The 22,688-nt window shown below is 41.5% G+C and overlaps 1 protein-coding gene across 1 annotated transcript in view; it reads right to left on the bottom strand.

Moving 5' to 3' along the window:
- Positions 1 to 22,688, bottom strand: part of LOC137260785 (protocadherin Fat 4-like) — a 51,319-nt gene that overhangs the window by 23,272 nt on the left and 5,359 nt on the right. The window contains exons 3-15 of the mRNA XM_067798355.1: positions 19,967 to 20,150; positions 19,081 to 19,318; positions 11,606 to 11,796; positions 11,116 to 11,343; positions 10,112 to 10,368; positions 9,673 to 9,856; positions 9,170 to 9,584; positions 8,655 to 8,848; positions 7,565 to 7,786; positions 6,554 to 6,810; positions 4,996 to 5,158; positions 4,453 to 4,876; positions 3,935 to 4,128 (exon numbers count right to left, since the gene is read on the bottom strand). Of these exons, the coding sequence (XP_067654456.1) occupies positions 3,935 to 4,128; positions 4,453 to 4,876; positions 4,996 to 5,158; positions 6,554 to 6,810; positions 7,565 to 7,786; positions 8,655 to 8,848; positions 9,170 to 9,584; positions 9,673 to 9,856; positions 10,112 to 10,368; positions 11,116 to 11,343; positions 11,606 to 11,796; positions 19,081 to 19,318; positions 19,967 to 20,150 (3,151 nt within the window). The remainder of the gene's footprint in view (positions 1 to 3,934; positions 4,129 to 4,452; positions 4,877 to 4,995; positions 5,159 to 6,553; positions 6,811 to 7,564; positions 7,787 to 8,654; positions 8,849 to 9,169; positions 9,585 to 9,672; positions 9,857 to 10,111; positions 10,369 to 11,115; positions 11,344 to 11,605; positions 11,797 to 19,080; positions 19,319 to 19,966; positions 20,151 to 22,688) is intronic.

The following is a 22,688-nucleotide window of genomic DNA, read 5'->3' as shown; positions in this document are numbered from 1 at the left end:
TGTGTCGTTCTTCAATGATAACTTATAGATTCCACCTAGACAAATAACACTATACATACATAACCATATATAAGTCATTGTTTACCAGGGTGTCATTCCACGATGCCATTTAGAAAGTGGTCAAATGCAACATATGTCATATTTGGGATTTCACTTTCTCAGTAAAGTACAAATTCTAGTACTTTTTTGGTTGAGTCCCATCTGGGATTCCGCACCCTCAGAGTCAGGCACCCAATCGCCAGCGCACAAAGTCAGCCGCCTTGCCCGCTCAGCCACCACAAAAATGAAAATCGGACAACTGGCAACTTCTAAATGGCATCGTGTAATCATAGTTTTCAGCCGTGAGAGCCGTGCCAATAGACCCATCCAGTCCGGGCAGATAAGCCCCGCTCACTTCGTTTTTGGACGTTTAGGGGGACAACCTCTGACAATGGCGTCACCTCCTCCGAAACTTATGTACATTGAGAAAGGTGTTGATGAATTCTGCTTGTGGTACTTTGGTATCCGTAGTTTATGAATGATATTTAAAGAGGAAAGATTTGCGTATGTTATTTAATGTATCTTATTTGACAGACTGTAATTAGCGAGTGAAAATGAGTTACATGCCCTATGAAAAATCGTCTCGGCCAGCGGCTGCATGTGGGAAGCATATTTTCTTTCGAAATGAATAATCTACCTAGCATTTCACGTCCGTCTAAGATACTAACAGGTAAACTAAAATATATTGTTTGGTTTTTTTCTATTCCTAGATTCCCATCGTAATTTTATAATAACCGTGAACACAACCACAGGTTCAAGCTGCTGATCGTTTCGGTATCTATAAATAGATTGTCAACACTGAGCGAGGAGCCTTCAGTTCGATCTTTTATCCGATGTTCAAATTCAGTTCAATCATTTATGTGAAATCATGAGTTTATACCTTTGACTAACAAAGCAGAAATATATTTCCATTTATCTGAACATACACAGAAGCAAATATTCAGCAGCTAATCTTCAGCAAATCTCAGTAAAATTTCCCTCTTCAAATCTGTACACCATCCTAAAATGACACTGAATATATGGAAGTATATTTTTTTAATCATCCTCTTCAATTTATTTTTCTGTGTGTACTTTGTTGTGGAATCCTAATTTATAAACTTGACGACACTGGACTTCATGAACTGCCAGACTTTATGCTCAGGTATATAACACCACTATAACACAAAGAAGATCCAAGATACATTCTGCACCTGTACACTGACCCATCTTCCACAAACAATCTCTGGAAATCTCTGAACAGAGTATCCACAGTTACCAAAACAATGAACTCGGTTTCTTCAACGATAATTACTAATGGACATAAGGTGCAAAGACTATCTCAAAAGTTCAAAGCTTTTGTCAATAAAATTACATCTGGACATCACTGCCTCTTAAACAATGATGATCTTTGTTTTATTATATCAGAGAACATATCCCTAGAGGACATGACACGAAATCTGATCTATTTCCTTTTCTGGAGTACTTACTAATGTCACCAAAAACATATTAAAGTTGTTTCAAAATGTGGTAAAAGTTTTAACAAACTTTAGGAAAATGCCCTAAATCCTTCACATCCTCCAATTCACTGTGCAATTTAATATGAAGCTAATTTTCCAAATAACCGTGTATCAACAAACCTTGAACAATTTGTCCATCTTAATAAACAACACTTTGGCTCAGTCATGAAACATTGGTAACGTCCCCAAAAGGTGATTTCTAAGAAGCATTACACCAAATCTGGATTAAATGTATGTTTCAGTATTCATTCCAGTTACATGAATGGTTAACTGTGAGCTTGTAAGTTATTCTGTTCCAATGCCAGACCAGGGTGTGGCCATAAAGTAGCATTTGTTGTCTTTTTTTCAAACTCTCTGGATGTTGAAATAACTTTTATATGAGTTACGATACAAGTAATCTCACTAGCGAATATATTATTATTTTTAAAAAAACAAAACAAAACAAAAAAAACACACAACAAAACATCGTAAAGCAGGAGCCAAGAAACTAAGTTAGTGCCATGTTATTGCTCTGCCATGACATGTCGATAGCGTTGTCTAAACATGCCTGGTTCTGTTTTCAAACCATATTAATCTGATATGTCAGTTCGGTATAATTATTTATAACTGATTATAATATTATTTATTTTATTACCTTTCTACCTTTCTGCTAAAGGATGCAAGATTCTTAAAAGATCTCTTGCTATAATTTCATGTGATGTAATAAAAATGACAGTGGTACCAATGTACCTCTCCTGCATGAAAAAAAATATATTGTAACAAAAATTAAAAACAAAAAATATTCTCTTAGTTAAGAAATACAATTTTATTTAATTCCCTCCAATATTCCAGAAAGTCACTATTCTTCTCGCATAGTTTTCGTCTCAACCCACATCTGTTTAGAGAAATTCCAAAATATTTAAGGCATGGTTTTATAGACACTCATTTGAAATGCTTTTCTTATTTTGGATATTGCGTGATAGGCATCTGCTTGCACTGTCCCGTTGGTTAAAAAATGTTACTCCTCAAATATTTTGCGCTATTAACAGATAGTGTACTGCACAGTAGCCATTCAGATTGTGCTTTTGAAACTTGATAACATAATAAAATTTGTGACAAATCTAAGAATATGTAAGATCAAAGGCAACTATATCCATCACTTTGTGCTTTAATGTAACATGTTTTGCAATTCTGGTCGTCCCTAACCGAAATTAGATCGCTGTCAGATTTGTTTACATTGTGCCACGGCCTTCTCGCCTGTCTCGTTTCAGCTTTATGGTCTACCACATCAATGCCCAGTATTGACTAAACCGTTAAGCAAAAACACTGTTGTAGTTACAAAAAACATCCTTGTTTATAATAATTGCGAAGCCTTAAACTGTTAGTTGTTGTCCTCTAATTGGTAATGGGTTGGCACATGTGCGAAAGTCTGGAAATTCATGCAAATTCTCAACTTCGAGCAGACGTAGGTTTCGAGAACGATGGTGCGGACAATTAACTGATCGTGAGGCCTATCGCATTGCTTGATCCACCTCATTTTTTTTGTCTTCACCAAAATGGTTCTGTTGAAGGTACTGATCAAATTGCAGCAATGTATAATAGATACTGCGAGTGTGAGTGGCATAATTCGAAGCACATCGCTTTGGAGGCTTCGTTTGACCCCTGAAATAAGTCTGACAAATCCACAATGCGCACCCGGCCTGCTGATTGGCCGAAATCGACGCATGCGCCAGCTTTGATTGACAGACTGGATCGGTCTATTCACACTTGTCAGAGGAGTACACAATGTACGCAGTCTACACTACCAGTTGTCCGACTTTCATTTTTGTGGAAGTCGCGGTGGCTGAGCGGGCTAGACGGCTGACTTTGTGTGCTGGCGATTGGGTGCCTGACTCTGAGGGACCCAGATGGGACACAACCGAAAAAGTACTAGAATTTGTACTTTACTGAGAAAGTGAAATCTCAAGTATGACATGTGTTGCAGGGTGTCATTCACTTTAAAATACAAAATTGAATACATTCACAAAATATGTTCCTTGTCTAAATCGCCGTCTCCCCATGGGTGCTCTGTGTACGAGGTGATTGAGAGTTTGACTGAATGATCACACGTGCAAGAAAGATGACGGTGTACACATGACTTTCAGTTTGAATGTGATATTGTTGTGGCCCTTGTAGGTTATGTATATATTACATTTGTTTCATACCAGGTGTTAGTTTCACAGTTTTATTGCTAACTTTACACAGAGTATGTTTGACCTTTAAAGTACCGATACCCATAAGCTGTGTCTAATTACCCAAAATACCATCTGAGTGTACCCGTTCCAGTGACTACATTGATCACCCTGCAATGTTTCGGGCTGTCCTTGAAATATTCTTGTACTAACCCACCCACCTGGTTATGTACCAAGGAGTATACTTGCCGCTTAAATTAAATGTTATGGCGTCCCCTTCGTCAGTGTCAAAGCTTTCAAAAATCCCTGGCACTACTGTCCCGACAGGTAACTCCTCATGCATCCTGGGGTCAGCGTTCACGGAAATGTTTGGGCTGACGTCGTTGGCGGGCTCGACTGTGACCGTGAACGCCTCCATTACTGAATACAATCCATCGGAAGCACTGCAATGGATGGGTTGACAATAAATGAGGTTGTAGGCTACAGAGGTGGAGCGATGAGGTATCAGTTCACCTTGCTGATGGTATGACTACTACTCTGTGATGTGGGGACAGTCAGGTTGCTGGTCCTTGTCCTACATTAACAAGACAGGTAGCATTACACTAGCCAAGGATGCCATGATGTTTTAATTATACTCACATAATTTGTACCAACGACATCTTATCTGAAGTCAGAACACTTTCAACTGTTATCTTTACAAAAGCTAAGATATCAACATTGGTAATTAAATGCTGTGTGAATGCTTTCATCATCATGCTGGTACGTACTTTACTTGCATTGACAGGCAAGCTTTGGATCTATCGTCATAGTCCAGAGCACTCTGTAAGATGATCTGGTTACCGGTTACGGAGAAAAGGGCGGAGTGATCTCCTCCTATCGTCAATGTCGGGGTATCACCGTCAGCATCTGTAACTGTCACCTCCACCACAACATCACCAACATCCGTTAACTCGGATACCTTGACGTCATGGTTAAGGTTTATCACTGGGGCGTTGTCGTTTGTGTCTATTAATGTGACCTTCATTGTGCCTTGGACTTCTTTTGGTGTTGCACCCTCATCCACCGCCTTGATAACTATTTCGTAGAAAGAAACGCCTCCCGTGTCACTGTCTGAATCAAGAGCCTTCCCTAGGTACATGTTACCACTGATGCTATCAAGAAAGAAAACACCATTGACGCTGGCACCTGAATCTGGAAATAAAGAAAAATATCTTGAAAAGTATGAACACAGTACTTCCGGAGAAAGCGAAGAAATCATACAAAATAATTATTGTTGTGTGTCGTACTCATCCCTTCGACTCGATCCTCACCTGACACGATAGAGGCAATCTCATACTGGACCTCGCCATCAGGGCCGTCATCCTGGTCTGTGGCAACCACACTGACCAGCAAAGTGCCTGGGCTGGTATCTTCCGAAATGCTGACGTCGGGAAGACTAGTAAACTGGGGAGTGTGTTCGTTTTCTCCAGTCACCTAGCAAACAGAACTGGCTATATTAGCGAAACTACTCTTCCACTCGTGTGTTTAGAGAAGACTTTTCGTGTACTATGCCAAATGCAAACTTCTGGCTCTACTGCTGGGTCACTCGGGAGGTTTCTGTGTACGCTTCACATGTTCATGGAATTTGCGTGTGATCTGTAACGAGTATATCATTTTGAATGTTTTTATTTATAGCTACAGTTTAGTAATATTGAGCAGTACTGGGAGGGTAGTCACACTGATACGGAACAAAACTATTTTTTCTTGTTCACATAGTTGAAATAGAACCGCACAAGTCCACATTTGTTGTTGTCCTCCATAAGCTGAGCCACGGTAAGTCAGTGGTGTTGAGAAGTTGACTGCTTGTCAAGTGATGAGCTTAGGAGCCTCGCTGTCATACCCGAGTGCAGAGAACGCCCAACACTCTTCTAGTCAGTAGTGCGAATGTTCTGTCTATGCGCCTGTCAAATCTATCAGTCAAAGGACAGAGTAATCTGGTGGATCAGAGGGGCATGAACGGGTAACACAATCTAGCTGACTGAGATCAGCGTCGCAGTTTGTCTTGTCTTGTCATATCAATGTTTCAGGTGTATCCAAAATGATACTGCTGGAATATTGCTGAAAGTGGGGTAAAAATCAGTCATTTCACGATGCAACCGTTACTTAGGTTAACCTTTACGCCCATTGCTAAGTATTGCAATAGGGTTACCTTAGTGGCTTACGATCACCTTAGTGCTCTGTGAAAGGAGGTACACCACTAGTTCATACTGAGGAGCTACGTCGGTTCTTATTTCGTGAAGTTGATAAATGCGTCTGCTCTGTGCACGTTTCCAGCAGCTGTCGGATTGTCAATCATAGATTGCTCTGCGTCCAATCCTCCCTGCACTTCAGGTTACACCGCCGCCGGGTTGCTGTGGGCAGTTCAGGATCACCACAGCAAATACGCTTGTTGGGCGTCTGGAGAGTCTCCGATCCATTCTTCCACAGCTGTATGAAAATAGCCCTTCTTGGTTGGCCGAGTGACAAAACAAAACCCATTGAGCCATAGTTCATGAGATCGTAAGTCACAAATGTAACCTTAGTGCAATGTTATAAAATTGGATTAAAGGTTAACCTCAGTAAAGGTTCCTTTGTGAAAGGAGGCCTGGTCTATCTCCAGTAGACTTCAGGGATAAGCCGTGTGATGTGATGCTGAAGTGACCCCGGTACCCATGCAAAAGAATCCATACCCCAGCTATGTGATCAAGATCTTCATTATGCTTTTGATTTCATGGATGTGTTCCGTAATTCCTCACTCTTCATTTGCTGTTTGTTTAATGACTGGTTACCATGAAAAGTCGTGAGTGCTACTATTACCATACAATGTAAAAAAGAATGCGTTGCCCTTACCGTGACAATATAGACAAGACTGTCCGTTCGCGGCTCTCCATGATCCGGTGTGTCTTTCACCACGACAGAAAGGTAGTACCGGTAGTTTGTCGCAGCAAGAGCTTCAAAGTCGATGTTGTCTGGTGTTCCCCAGAGCTCAAAACCCACAAAGGCAAACAGCCCACCGTCGTCTCCGCTGGTGATGTTGATTTGCATGACTGAGTTGTTTTCACCATCTCTGTCGGTGCACGCGATCGCGTCCTTCAGTTTCGCAAAACCTGAAAATTCATTGTATTTGGTCACAGAGACATTGAACTGTATTGCATGTAACAAATCTATTCGAGAAATCTAAGAGGTTGTAGATTTGATGATAATACTACCATTATAATTATATGAAACAAATCCTTCTTTTATGACTACATATAGATTTGTTCATAATCATTGGTCCTTGAGGTCATATTGATTCGACCGATTCTTAAATGTCCACTCAGTCTACAGTATGGACAAATACATATGAGTGTATTAGGATTATAAGGCATATCTATTTTTAGAGGTCATAACCTAAATATGGGATGGAACACTTACCCCAGACTAATGTATTGAAATGCCTAAAAATACACTTGGGAAACGTTTTTAGAACAAACTTGCACATGTGCTCTGTTGTAAAACCAAAGCCCATTACCAAGAATCTAAGACGGTTTCGAGATTGAAGGAGAGTACGACCTCCCAGCACGGTTGTGTATGGGTAATATATGCAGCAAAGGAATAAGGCCGAATTCTGTACAGGGTAAAGTCGTTGGTCACTATGTTCAACTCAGTTGATACTTTTTATAGGCCGGTAGTAATGTATATGAAATGATCTGTTACCCTTGTGCTATCATTACAGGACCGATCTTAATAATACAACCAGTAATGTGTCTTGCCTAAAGGTTAGTTCGAAACATGTTCTGCCAATCTCATATTATTGACGCCCATGAGGTAGATATAGAAATGAATGTCACTCCAGTCCTATTCACACAAACGTTCACCAACCTCCCGCTCCTTCCTGCACCTCCACCTCATACACATTGTGTTCACACTGAGGAGAGTTGTCGTTGATGTCCACAACTGGGATAGTCAACGTCGCCGTCGCACTGTGTCCGTTGCCGTCAGTGACCGTTACATCAACGGTGACGTTTCGACTACTGAAGCTGATTCTATTTGCCATCTTCAAGTCTCCAGACGACGTTATAGTGAAATACGAGGCGTCAGCTCCTGCAGATGTATGTTGTGACAGGAATTAGATATACAGTTTTAATGGTACATGTCAACAGAAGGCCGTGGCCCCATTCAGGACGTCTGGGATATGATCGGGAGACATGTACACTGAACTGAAGAGACTCCCTTACATTGTAATTGAAAGATAGGTTCATACAATATCATGCCTCAAATGAATAAATGTTTGGCCAGTCGAACGGGTTTGATCCCTCGTTGAAAGAGCCATTTCAGCCACTTCATTTCAGAAACTGCTGTTTCTTATCTGACTGTCGCTTCTTGTCCTTCCTTTTCTTATCCACTTATAGCTATCATTTCATAACCCTTATGTTTTGTTAAAACGTGTTCCATTTTAGTGTTTTTTTTAGATTATAAAATTTCACTGATCTGTCAGTTCCTTGTACATGGGAATGATGTGTAAACATCACGTGTAATCACTGTTTCTGTATTTCTCTTTTATATGAAAGTATGCTCTAGTCAGTGGTCCTCCAGCAAAGACATCACCCAAGATGACTGGCAGTTTCTGGTGTATTTGTATATACGCTGTATTTTGTCAGGCATTCGGCAGATGAAGACGTTGACTGAGTGAGCTGCAAGTTAACTTCCCATCGCTTGTTTCGCAGCAACCTCAAGCCATGTCAAATGCAACCAGTATTGGGCTTGAATCAGGGAGCACAGTAAACTGATTTTGAATGTGAAAGTATATTTACCAGAACTGTAACCAGGAGTGTTAAGCTGTGAAAGGAGCGGGACATTACAAACAGACAACATGTTAATCTCAGTGCGGCCAACGTTCAGTACATAATAAATCATGTCTGTTTCAAACTGTCAAATGTCATTGCACACTTCCTGACTGTCAGGGACTTACCTGCTAGACTATAGGTGAACGTGCCCAACTTGTCCGCGTCGTTGACGGTAAAGGCTCCGGAGAGGACAGTGTCAACGGGCGTCTCCTCAAATATTTTGAAGTCCGTGTTTACTATTATAACTGGTGTTTCGTCGTTGACGTTGGTCACCGTCACGGTTACCGGCAAGGTGGTCGTAAAGGTGCCGTCAGTAGCACTACAGAAAGATAGGGTAAACTATGTAATCATTGCCGCTTGACGTTCCTCACACCTGTAGAATACCAGGACCAAAACGTGACCGTGACAAACTTTACATTGTACCTTTAACAAGATGATAATTCTTTATCTGTGAAAACTTGGACAACTGATAATGAATAGGGTAGTACTGCGGATGTAGTCCTTGTCGATCAAAAGCTTACTTAGAACATTTAATTTCTATTGTACCGCACGGAACACTTTAATTAAAACAATGCTGGAACACATATGCTGGAAGACATATAAGTAATGAGCTTATAACAAGTAAAACTCTCGACCCAACCTTATAACTACACTGTAACAAGTCTCAGTCTCAAAGTCTAAAGATGCTGCTGTCACAAGATCCGATGCACTTGTCGTGAAAGTTGTGACATCTATTGTAGACAGTGTTGTAGTGTCGCCGTCAGCATCTGTAACAGTCAGCTGCAGAACAACATCGCCTATGGACACGTCTTCAGCTACTGTCACCTCCAGTGGAGCGTCTTTGAATGCAGGAGCATTGTCGTTGACGTTGGCAAGTATTACTCTCTGTGTTGCCTGTAGACTCTTTGATGGGACACCTCCGTCCACAGCTTTGATCACAATGTCGTAGTGGGCTACCCCTCCTGTCTCCGTGTCAGAGTCCAGAATGTCCGATACCCTTAATTCTCCGTTCATACTATCAAGCAGAAACTTGCCGTTTCCATTACTGCCATCACCTTGAAACATAGGTAATCGATATACATTAGGACGTAGGTCTCAAGGGTAAAAAGTTTCATTTGGATCTTACTGGAGACGATCACTTACTTCCTGTGACAGACACGATCTCGTAAGACAGCGATCCATCAACACCATGATCATCATCAGTAGCTGTGTATGTGACAATGACAGTGTCGTGTTGGGTGTCCTCAGCGATTGTCACTTCCGGAAACGCTCCTGCTATTATACTGGGCGAACTCCACAACGGGTCGTGCTCATTGGCAGGCGAGACCTGTAGCAATGGAATAGCTGTCGTGATTTAGCTATTTCAATTTAACAAATACAAACGATCACATATCGATTAATCAGAAAAGGATATGTATTGTGATTAGGGAAGAACACACAGATCGGGAAGAATCCGTGGTTCAGTTTGACGACATGTCAAAAATATGTAGCCTATTCATTTATCCTTTAGTCCAGGGTAAAGCTCCCTGCGGACGTGAGTAACACTATCTGCCTGCAGATATGCACGCTGAATTTGCTGTACCTGGACGACGACATGGACGGTTCCTGTCATAACCGGCCCCGAGCTGGGTTGGTCAGTGACATGTACAGTCAAATACAAGCTGTAGTCACTGCCCTCTAGAGTCTCATAGTCCGCCAGTTTCGGTGATCCAAACATTTCTAAGCCTGTGAAGGAGAATATGTTGTCGGTGTCTCCGGAGATAATTGCCGCAACCAAGGTACTGGCACTGCCATCATCAACGTCACTGCAGTTGATTGCATCCATCAGTTTAATGTTTTCTGAAGAATACATATCACATATGGTGGTACATTTTTCTCTGCAAACACGAAAACGTCCGTTGTTCCACAGGCACACGTCGGATAATTAAAAACATTGTGTAGTAAAGTACGTTAAACTTAAAATGAACGTTGACACTATTTTATTTGCTGCACCTCGGCGCCTGTCAACATGACATGACCCAGGCTGGCTTTGGGAAGCAGTAACATTTCGTATTTATCGTATGTCGTATTTGTGTTGTCTTGCCTTGCACTTGGTAAATTGTGACGGCTGCCAATTTATTCACTTTCAGTTTTATATTAGTTGATGTATTTGATGGTTGAAGGGAAATGATGCGAATTGTCTATACTTTAGCCGTTAGCGAGTCTTTCTCCATCATTCTAACAAACATTCTCACAGTTATTGTTGCTTTATTTGAATAAAGAAATATACGTGACAGCTTCCAGCAATTGCGACACATTAGATCAAGTAAATGAAGAATCTGTAAAACCTATGACATAACTTGAAAGGGAGGAGCTTGTACGTTGAATTCCGATAGCAAATAATGTTTTGGACTGTCCAGAGTGTACAGTGTGGTTTATATACTATGGTCTTAACAGTTCTTCTTGACTGGGTCATTTTAGGGCGTAGGGTAAGTGGACACTGTTGCGTTTCTCACCGGGGTGCCGATTTCAGCCAAACTTCATTATGGCTACTAGAGTGACTAGAATCTTGAGACCTACTGAGTGTGAGACAGTTGACGCCCTTACCATCAGATGTGCCCTCGGCTATGTTGATAAAGTACATGTCCTGGTCACATACTGGAGCATTATCGTTGATGTCTGTGACAGTGAGTGTGAGATCGGTCGTGGCGCTGTTCGAGGCGGAGTCAAATACTGTTACCGTCACTGACACAGTGTCCTTCACCTCCCTGTCTAGTCTCCGTTCCATCTGCAGCACACCATCAGCACTGACCGCGAAAAACTCCTTGTCTACACCTGCACATGTGGATGGAGTGCATGAATGACTGACTGACTGCTTGCAGAGTTGGTAACAGACCGAAACAGATACAATAAGTTGTTCTTAACACATCAAATACTGAACGGAATACATAGTTCCATAACATATGGTCAGACTATGTATTGTTAATCACTTTAACCTTCTTGCTGACAATTTAAACAATGTATCTCATCATGCGCTTTGTTTTATCACATTTACCTGCTGGCACAGCACATCATCATGTGCTTTGGAAATCCTTACCTGTTAGTTCATAAGTGAAATTCTTGAATGTATCTGCGTCGGTGACAGCAAACAACGCATACACCTTGGTCCCTATCGGTAGCTCCTCCTGAACAGATGTGTCCCCGGTAGAGATGACGGGGTCCTCGTCGTCCACATCAGTGATGAACAACGTTAATCCGTTGTCAATACGGTTGAAGCCGTCAGAGGCTCTGGATATCAGAAATAACTGAATCTTACATTTTCAAACAATTGGAAATATTTATATCAATCATCGATGTCTTTTTACATGATATTTGTGTTATAAGTGTTGTCCAAGCGGTTCAGAGCTAACAGTTGCCATGGTCCCCTTATTACAACACGTCCATGTCAAACACATTCTCGATAACGAGATTGTCAACATTTCTGATATCCAATAGTACAACATTCATCCCTTTTTGTAACTTTTGAAGCAAATGTTACACACTGTGTCAATTTTGTTAATCACATTGACAAAGTGCTCTATAACTGGTATTCTTTATGCAAACATCTGTAACTGTTATCAATACAAATTCTATGAACTTCATCTTCAACTTCATGAACTGCAATGTGGACACATTCTTTCAGCATACAAAGTTTGGGAATATTTTCCAGTTGCTACCGTTAGGCCAAAATCACTACAGACAAATCATGACCAGGCAGATCTTAGATTAATGGGGATATTACATGTGAGGCAGAATTACGCATTGTACAATAATGATTTCTTTGTGCTTATACCTACAAGTGCACATTATTTTCGTTATCAAAATATCAAGAGGTTAATATTTGCAGGCACCAAACATCTCGGTCGATTTGTTGCTTGTTACCTGCGCCATGATTACACAATGCCTTTTAGAAAATGGTCAAATGCAACATATGTCTTATTTGGGATTTCATTTTCTCAGTTCTCAAATTCTAGTATTCTTTTGGTTGAGTCCCATCCGCCAGCACACAGATTCAGTCGCCTAGCCCGCTCAACTACCTCGACTTCCACAAAAAATGGAAGTCGGAGAACTGATAGTCAAGACTGCGCACTTTGTGTACCCCTCTGATAAATGTGAATTGGCAAGGCTCCCACTGCCGAAGCTATTACGCAATGCCATTTAGAAAGTGGTCCACTTTGTGTGCTGGCAATTAGGTGCCATATCCGGGCCAGCGTCTATTAGCGGGTTTACATCGTGATTACTAAAACGTTGGATATACACCCATGGCGATCCATGGCCACTCTAGTCACGCTTTGTCCGATCAACTATCGATTTATATTCCATGATATCACGATAAAATCAGCCAATTTATTTTTTTTTAAATCGGGTATGAAAGTACCCGATCGCCGCTGCTCTTCATTTCTTCATTCCGAGCTGCAACTGAAAACATGGACCCCAAGCTCATCCTCCAGCACCAGTTTCAACTGAATCATAGACATTCTAATACAGTTGCTACGAATGTAGAACTTGAGAAGAAGAAGAAGATTTTTGACGCGCATGTGGTTGGCTCAAGAGAGACGATTGATGTTTGAACACTATGATAGACTGATGCGGGGGGTGATATTTTTAGATACCTCATCATTTTCCAATTACCTTAGGGTGCCTCCTCTCACATTTGATGAACTGCTCAACACACTTGGTCCAATGTTGGAGAAATCGGACACAAACTTCAAAAAAGACCTTGAACCAGGACTGAAGCTGGCAGTCACCCTCAGGTACCTGGCATCTCTCCTATGAGTCTCCGGGCACACCATTGCACAGTTCCTGTTTGATGTTCTGTGCTACAGATCTAAAAAGATGATGTGATAATTCCTGTTACATCTGAGGAATGGCGACGAGGGAGCTTAGACTGTGAACACAAATGGAACATCCCTCGTGCCATTGGGGCCCTTGATGGAACACATGCTGCCATACGCAAACCTCCCAGATCAGGATCCCTATATCACAACTTCAAGTGCTTCTTCTTGATTGTCCTCCATGCACTGGACAACGCACTTTAGAGATTCATGTGGAGTGACGTAGGATCTTCAACAATTCAGGACTCAATGAATGGGGGTCTCCCTCCTGGTGATCCTCTTACTTCATCCTGTCTGACGACGCATTTGCACTTCGAGCGTATTTGATGAAACCTTACTCCAGGACTCACTGAACAGGAGTTAATCGCCAAGTACAGGTTGTGAAAGGCGAGGAGAGTAGTTGAGAATGCCTTTGAATTCTAGCATACAGGCACTCCTGACAACTTTGCAGTAGGGTCCAGACATAGTGAGGGTCATGGCTGAGGCAGCGGTGTGTCATGAGGATAAGATATCCAGGTGTACATGACGCCGACCTAGGTCAGGGACATGTTGATAAAAATATCATCCCAGGGGAATGGAGGCAGCATGCCAACTTGCATACAGTTAGTTCTACCGAAGGACCAAATAGAGACACTACAGAACTCGCAACAAGCAGTTTTATTGGATTCCAACTTAATTAATACGTGTTAACTGGTGCTTGTTCTACCACCATTATCAAGATAGAACCTTGTGCCCTTTCACCGAAACGTCATACTTGCAAACAGGTAGGAGTTAAAATCCATAAAATGTGCATGTTGTTACTTACACAAACTTCTAAATGCCACCAAAGATACTACTGGATCTCATTCAGTGTCACCAATGTTTAATGAACTCACTCAGTATCACAAGTGGGTAATAACCTGACTCAGTGCCACACCACTCTCAATTTAGGTCCATTTCTTATAGTGTAATGATGAAGTAAATAGACAGAATAACGACATTCAAATTTATTACAACAAAATTATCCAAGACATAAGAACATATTTAAATACGTGTACACATGAACATCATATTTACCTCAAAACAAAACTAAACAATGAGAAAGCTTCTTTCATATTTGGCACACCCCTGTTAAAGTCACATTCGACACAATTCTTGATACTATTGCTCAGTTGTCTATTCCCTACTATCATCGTCAAGAAACTGTCTAAATATGCTGCTAATGTTAAATGAACTGCCACCACTCTAGTCAGGGTTGATCGGAGTGCTGGCGACAGTCACAGGTGGACAGCTACTGGACTTGGTTCCTTACAGTGAAGATGGTTGCTGCTGCTGCTGTGGTGGTTGCTGATTTCCATCGAAATGACCTGGCAATCGCTGCTGCATCAATCAGGAGTCTTGTGACTGCCAGACGGACATGTGCGGGCCTTGTATCTGTGGCGGTCATTGATGTGGAGGAGGGTGCCAACTGGGCTGATGGGGTTGTGGCTGTCAAATCGACCATACTAGTTGAACTGGCTGCTGCTGCGGCTAAGGTGTGACTTGAAAGGTCGGAGACAGGTTGCCTCTGGACAGGCTGCTGTTCTGTTCTCCTATCCATCTGGAAACGGTCACGGGTGAGCCTGTACAAGTCTCTTGGGAGTTGAGTAAAAATGGTGGACACCAAGGACGCGAACTGGATTCGGTCCTTCTCTCCAGAGTGCAACATGACTATATTTTAATTCAGTCAGTGCAGTCTGTCAGATGGTAACATACTTGTTATAGAGAACATTCTCTTAGAATGATTGATTTTGCTGTCCATTTGATACTTTGTCAAATGTTTTAGGGCGATGTTTTGTTGAAATATGAATTCTGTAAATCGGTTTGACTACACTAGGCAACAAACTGTCCTCACCCCACCAGCAGTCGTTGTTTTGAAGAGCTGGTCACATGTACAGTAGAGCATTTGGAATATCGTCTGGCATCGACTGGTTGTTTGATAGCAATCCTGGAGCGGCCACGGGTCGGAAATGAAGCGAGATATTGGGCGTGAGTCGATCGGATTGGTCAGGAGTGCAACGTAGCTGGATTGGAGTCGGTCCTACAATGATGTTGGCAGTAATTGGCATGTGATTCTAAGAGTGGGGTCCGGTGAGTATCAGAGTAGAATCGTGACATGAGTCGGATGGTCTGGAGTCGGTTGCACGATACATTCCCTTTGCGTTCCCGCTGCATCTGATCAACATACGACTGACTTTCAATGAACTCATGCTGTCTCCGTTTAATTCTCGATCAACCGCCGGGTTCCGTAGATCGTGACAATTTTTTTCAACCGGTTCAAAGATTGTTCCCACTCTCCCCGATCTGTTCCAGACCATTGCCGATATCTAAAGATCAATGCAATTAACGACTTCTGCCGTTCAATTACAGTTCAGGATTCCCACCGATTTCGCAAAAAACAAACAAACCGGAAGTCGTGATTTGGTCGGTTTCCATGGAAATGGGGGTATTACGGTTCCTACGGTTATGTTACGATGCTCCTACAAATAGGTTCAGATAAGGAACCGATCTCGTACAATTTCTGTTAAGACTTACTCACGAGGTATCCCGATAAGCTACGTTTAATTGGAGTTTATACTGCAAATTACCTATGTAATATCACGACTGACTCACGATTGTTTCCAATAAGATGCTGTTTGACTTGCGTAAATGGCGTTACGTTTCCGACACACTCACATTATAGCGGATTACTCTAGATTGTTTTTGATTATAGAACGCATAATTTCCGATTAACATGCGGAAAACCGCCATGGACGCCCCAACATTCCCCGACCACAGCAGATTTCCCACTTCTTCATTAAATTCCGACTAGAAACCAATAGGCACATAGCAGTTGGAGAGAGGTACCTATCCCTCCTAGGGTGTCCAGACACACCATAGCCAACTTACTCTCACAGTGATGCAGAGGAATCGTGTAGCATTATAACGTCACATGTCTCATGCCCAGTTACAAACCTCCAGTGACGTCACTATTGTTCTAGGCCATATAGCTGGAATATTGTAAAAATAAACTCACTCACTCACTATTGTTCTTGCAAGGCAGTATTTCTAGTCATATCCCGATGCCCCGTCGATTAGGGGGCATTACTTGAAAATTGTTCCCTGCCCAACAGGCTTTCTGAGAAATAGTACCAGACAATAAATTGCTACTTGTCTTGAATGCGATCGTAAAATACCACCTTATTGAAAAATTACAGTGCCGACACCTGGTTTCAAACCTGCAGCCCTTCGATTACTAAGCGTTGTTCTTGTAAACATTTGATTTGTATTTGATTTAAAGCATTTAACTTTAAGTCTTTGACCTTTACGGGATCGCATCGGGAATCAGTCGTGGACAGTAGTGGTCAGTCGTTCCTTTATGGGGTCTTACGTGGCTGTTATTGCATTGCCAATTATGTCACGTGTCATTCACGGCTGACTTACGGTCATCACGATTGCTTACTTTCGCCTCGGGTAACTTACGGTCAACTCCCGACACAGCCGATTCACTTACGGTTGAATTGCGCTTAATTTTCATCAGCTCTGAACGGTCTGCGTTTTTTTAACGTTTTCGACCTTTTAGGCCTCCCGGTGGCACACGACTATTTCCTGTTTATTTCCAATCGCCCAGGACCCATTCCAGATAGAATACGATTAAACTATGACTTTTCGAAAAAAAGTGAATCGGGACCGATCGCAAATCAGTGGAATAGGGGTGTAAATCTTCAACGTTTTTGAGATGTGCTTAAGGTGCAGTTTTATAGAAAAAAACCCAGTAATTACCCACATGACCATGTTGCTTCTAATTTGTAACAACTGTGTTCATTGGTCATTTGGACTTGCAAAAATACAAAGAGACTAGGATCCGTTGGCTGAAAGTTCATTTTGAATATTCCAAGTGTTTATGTGGAGAGAAATTTCACCTTGGAGACAGATTCAACCTTATTATGAGGTGTGCTCCAGTCAATACACCCTGATGTAGTAAACAGGTGACTTCTCTGGCAGACCATAACCACTGACCTGATATTCCGTACCGTGCCAGGCAACACGGTTGGTAATCTCACTTTCAGAATCATTTGTTGTATTTATAAAAGTTCTGTGTCATTGCTAATATTTAGAAGGCATACAGAAACTTGGCGCTTGACAGTATATTAATGCTCCAAGTATCTGAGACATGTTACTTTGAAACAGGACCAGTGTCACTTAGCATATTAGTAGGTTGCTTTAGCACCAACAGCTGAGTTTTAATTGAAAATATTGATGGTTCGTTATTTGTTGATTTGAATATATCATGCCATAGTGCGAATATGTACCCTTTTAAGATACAGCCTGATCTCTCCATACATGTGTAAAACACTTAAGTTTGTTGTCTTTTCTCCATGTCTAAAACCAGTAAATATATAATAATCCCCACAGAGACAGACATTATCATTCCGCTTCGTACCAGCCCACCCTACAATCGTACATGCCAACATTTAACAACGTATTCTCTCCTACTCACCAGCGTTTCTAAACAAACACAGTTCAGCACTTTGGCATTCATACGCAATCCTATATATATTTAAGAACCGCACGAATCTTTCTGCAGTTGTCGACTACAATGTCACAGGAATACCTCAATACAACCTTTAGATGTGACTGAACTAAAGAACTGATCAGTCATAACAACAGTCATTTTATCAACAAGAATGTTATCAACTGAAGAACCAATATTCCTCTTGTACGTTGCTACTTACAACTAGTCTTATAACTACATTTTGCCTTTAGGAATAACTAATACACGTCAGTTATTACGGTTAAAGGTCATACCAATACATGTAAACATCTTTCAAATACATGTACCAAATGCTCTAAATGTATATCTTTACAGGCATTAAAACAGTAAACAGACATATGTTACGTGTGCACTTCAGCAAAAACTATTCCTAATACGTCATCCTGGAACACCAATTTCCGTAATGTGATTTATTACCTCCTGCTGAGCATGTGAATGATCACTGGGTACATTGGAAAATCAAAGTTACATGTAATCATAGAAGGCACGCTCATTCTGGTCTGAAGTTGCGTTCACCCTGGACAATATTACACATATCCTCTTTACTGAAGTGTCCTGTGTCGGTACCAAAGGTTCACTTTGCTTGAAGTCGCCGATGTACGTTAGTCGGGTATCGCTGTTGTAAAATGTTCATACTTAGTCCGATCTTTTACAACTGTGTCTAACCACTTCATGTTAACGTATTTATAGCATTTTAATATGCCTTGATGCTTTAAATCAGGTTTTTGAAATATTTGAGTTTATAGTGATGGCCAACTCACTTTCACTCTTTTAGGTAACATGCAGTCACAGGAAGGGCGCAAGGAGCTGGGAATTGCTGATGCGACATAAAGACTACTCACACACACACATTCCGACACACGAGTGCCATTAAAGTAATTACTGCAAGTAAACTACATTCGTTTATAGGTTTGTTATTATGCCGAGAACATTCACATTTGATCAAGTACTGAGAATGTTTCCCAAACAATCAAGTCCCAGCTGGGATTGATCATTACCGTCTCTGTCGATGGATAGGAAACAGGTTGTGGAAAACATAAGGAAACAGGTTGTAGAAAACATAAGGGTACAGGTTGTAGAAAACAGAAGGGTACATGTTGGAGAAAACATAAGGGCACAGGTTGTAGAAAACATACGGGTACTTACGCCAGTGTTACGTAGTAGACCTTTTGAGTTTCATAGTCGAACGTTGCGTTTGTGAAATAAGTATCATTGACCCATCCAAGGATGTCAGAGTAGTTGCCTATTACGCCGAAGGTGATGGCGTCCCCTTCGTCGTCCTGGCCGACCGTTGTTAGGATGTCAGTCCCAATGGTTGTGTCCTCTCTGAGGGTGATGATATTCCCCCCACCCATGGAGGGAGACAACATGACGGGAGGCTCGTCTACACAGCAATACCAACAGTAAATAGTAGATAGCAAAATAGAGTTACTCCATACGCAGAAATATTCATGTTTTAAAAGTCCAGTTCCCTGAATAAATGCTCATAACACATAATATGAACAGCGATTAGCGTTGGTCCAGTTATCGAACTTTATCGCTTTCCACACTTTCAAAACATCCCTCCAATAAGGGATCATAATGTCGCCCTGATGTTATAGAGTATTCCTGTAATGGGAATTACATTTGACTGCTAGTATGACGAGGAGAATATATGGTGTTATCAGTGCAAGGAGTTCTGACGTCGCCAGTGGTGATTCATACAACTTTTGTGTATTCATCTCAGATTGCAAGGACACTGTATTTCAGTGCCAGTTTTGTTTTAGTCATAATCAGAGTAAAGTATGTCACAACTACCTTTTTAAAACGCGGTATTTACTTTTCAAAGCATATACATCAGATAGTGTATTTCACCTATAATGTAAAGACGTGGGTGGTGCTTGCAATTGATTAAGGCTCTTGTGTATATCTATGGTGAAAACTGTCATAGCTGTTAGGGTTTCAAAATAACTATTCGTTGTGAAATCATTTGTTGAACATTTACCATGTACCAGATGTATGACATACGTTGTGCAATTGTGACAATGCTTACCTATGTAATAGTAGAACTCTACGTTTTTATTTTCAACAGTTGATGCAGTTTCCAGAGATCGGAGCATAAACACGCCATCATTCCCATTGACGTTGTAGTCCATCTCCATCATCACGTTTTCTCCAATCGTTGAATCCGTTCCCACCTCGAACTTACCAAAATTGTTCCAGCGGAACCAGAATGGCTGCCACAGAAACATTAAATTTCACTTCTGATATTGTACAGAGAGGACAGGCGACCAGGCAAACAGTGAGAGAAGTCATACCATTACATTGTGGAAAGGAAACATACCCAAGACATGTTGTTATAGAACACATACTGAAAGTGACATAATATAATAACTAGAAATAACTAGTTAACAAAAAGAACATAACGCCATGCAGATAGTGAGTGTTTGAGTGAGTTTTATGTCGCTTTCAGCAATGTTCCAGTAATATTATGGCGGTGAACACCAGAAATGAACTGCACACATCAAACCCGTAGAGAATCGAACCACGACGTACGACGTGACCTTTAACCTCCGTTAACCAGAGAGATCTATGTGGATGTAAGTAGATATAAGTTGTAGTCCTAATGTTTCGTGTATGTGCCCGTTTTGGCGTGATTTGTGTTGTTGTTGAGCAGAGAGATATTTTCTTGAATTAATCCGTAAACCAAACCTTTATATACACCTCCCCGGAGTAGTGTGTCAGTAAGAGTATGATCACACATTCTACCCGAGAATATGATTCCAATCGATGTGTACAGAGTTAGAATTGGATCTTTTACCCATCCGATGAGTACCCGACAAGTCACACTTCAGAGACAGTGAGTACTTGCTCTGAATTTCAACTTAGCCTGTTTATCTGCCTCTTACTGTTGGAGATCCATTTGTCAGCATCTTTCTGTGATATGAACTGGTGCGAAAATGTAAATGTTGACGCATATATTCCAAAAGAAACGACATTCTTTTGTGTAGTGCGTGACGTCACGAGTTTTGTCTGTGACCCAGTTTTGTCTGTGACATCGCAGCATGCCCCACATGCACACCAGGCTTGCTTGTTAGGAGGCCAAAGCTATACCCGCGGGTGTGACATAACAGCTACTGATAAATTCAAACGACGTCGCATCAAACCCCGGTCCGCTTACACTGGAAGAGTTAAGAAATACTTTAATGATAGGGCTACGTGACTATCTTGAAATCCGAAGTTAAAGCAATCAACTCGAAATGTATTTATCTGGATAAACGGGTTAGTGAGCTCGAGTCAGACATTAACGAGGTAAAACAGAACCATGATGTTATATACAACGATAACGATGCCCTAAATGAGAAAGTGGAATGTGTAACCTTAAGATTTTCATTTAGTCGACTTCATAACGTCATTCTGTATGGTGTGTCAGAATCAGAAATCGAGATATCCATGTCTTGTAAAGAAAAGATCCTGTCAGTCTTTAATGAAAATGTATCCTTTTGAAACATGACAGCCCGCGTTATATTCACCGGCCCGCCGCCTTGACAAGCGACGTCAAAACGATGATCGACCCCGCACTATTATTGTGAAACTTGTGGTGTCCTGACGACAAGGCGAGAGTTCTGAAGGGAAGACCAGCACTCAAGGCAAACGGGTACGGTATATCGAGCGATCTGACAACACGTTAGCGACAACAACTGCAAGCTCTCAAAGGAACAAATCAGTTTGGCTTTTTCCAAGAACTGTAAATTGATGACGAAACCCCGCTCAGTTGAGGAGGTACCACGCTCATCTGGTGAGGCAACGAGTGTGAAATATACGAAAAAGAGACGGCGTATCGTCACGTCCAGTACCGACAATGAACCTTCAACTCCGGTTTCAGAGGACGTCGGCCAAGGCCCTGACTTTATTTCACATGGAACTTGTAACCTTGACACCGGTAATGGTGACAGGTACACATATTTCTGATAAGCCTTTCAGTGAGGGCTGTGATGGAACGCCAGTCTAAGTAAACTTAGTCTCAGTGTTATTCGTTACGCTCCACCACTGAGTCTAACAAAACCTAGTACAAGTTCGCGTCAGGTAACCTTTGAGCTACCTATGACCGTCCAATCAATTGCGAGACACTTAAATAGATTTAACCAATCAGACAAAGGCTACTACTTAGGGATCGGAGGGACTTATAAACTATTCAGGTCACTGACAAAGATCTCTCCACAAACCAAAATCCGCATATATAACACAGTTATTTGACCTGCAGTTTATACGCTTTGGGGTTTCTGTTGACAAGGTTACCATTAGCTAATATTTCCGCAAGATGACATACTTGAATATTGCCAAAAACACTATTTTCAGCGACTGTTTTCTCATTGTTGTCATGGTTGTAACGTGCGCCGTGTGCATCGCCCAGAAGCGACCGTACGCTAAATAGCATTCGGAATCGTTCGGGTACGAAACATTTTCAAGATAAAAAGTTCAAAAGGTATGTGCGGATGTCCACTTTCGCGATTTGGTAAGCTCTGATTGGTCAATCTCAAATGTTACGTGACGTGACCTCCCATAAGGTTTTGTTTGACTCAGTAGTGGAGTGTAACGAAGAGTACTGAGGCTAATTTCAGTTGACATCACCCAATCACCCAATTCAGTAATGTGAACAGTTTGTTTCATTTGTCAATAATAATAGAAATAATGATCGTACAAACATAAAATTTCACTTGGGCGATGTCAACAGTCACTGTTACAAGGTATATGTGAAAAATGTTTCTGGAAAC

The sequence above is a fragment of the Haliotis asinina genome, chromosome 14 (genome assembly GCF_037392515.1).
Source record: "Haliotis asinina isolate JCU_RB_2024 chromosome 14, JCU_Hal_asi_v2, whole genome shotgun sequence".
NCBI lineage: Eukaryota > Metazoa > Mollusca > Gastropoda > Lepetellida > Haliotidae > Haliotis > Haliotis asinina.
Note: the sequence above shows the minus strand (reverse complement) of the source record. Positions and strands in the feature narration are given on the sequence as shown.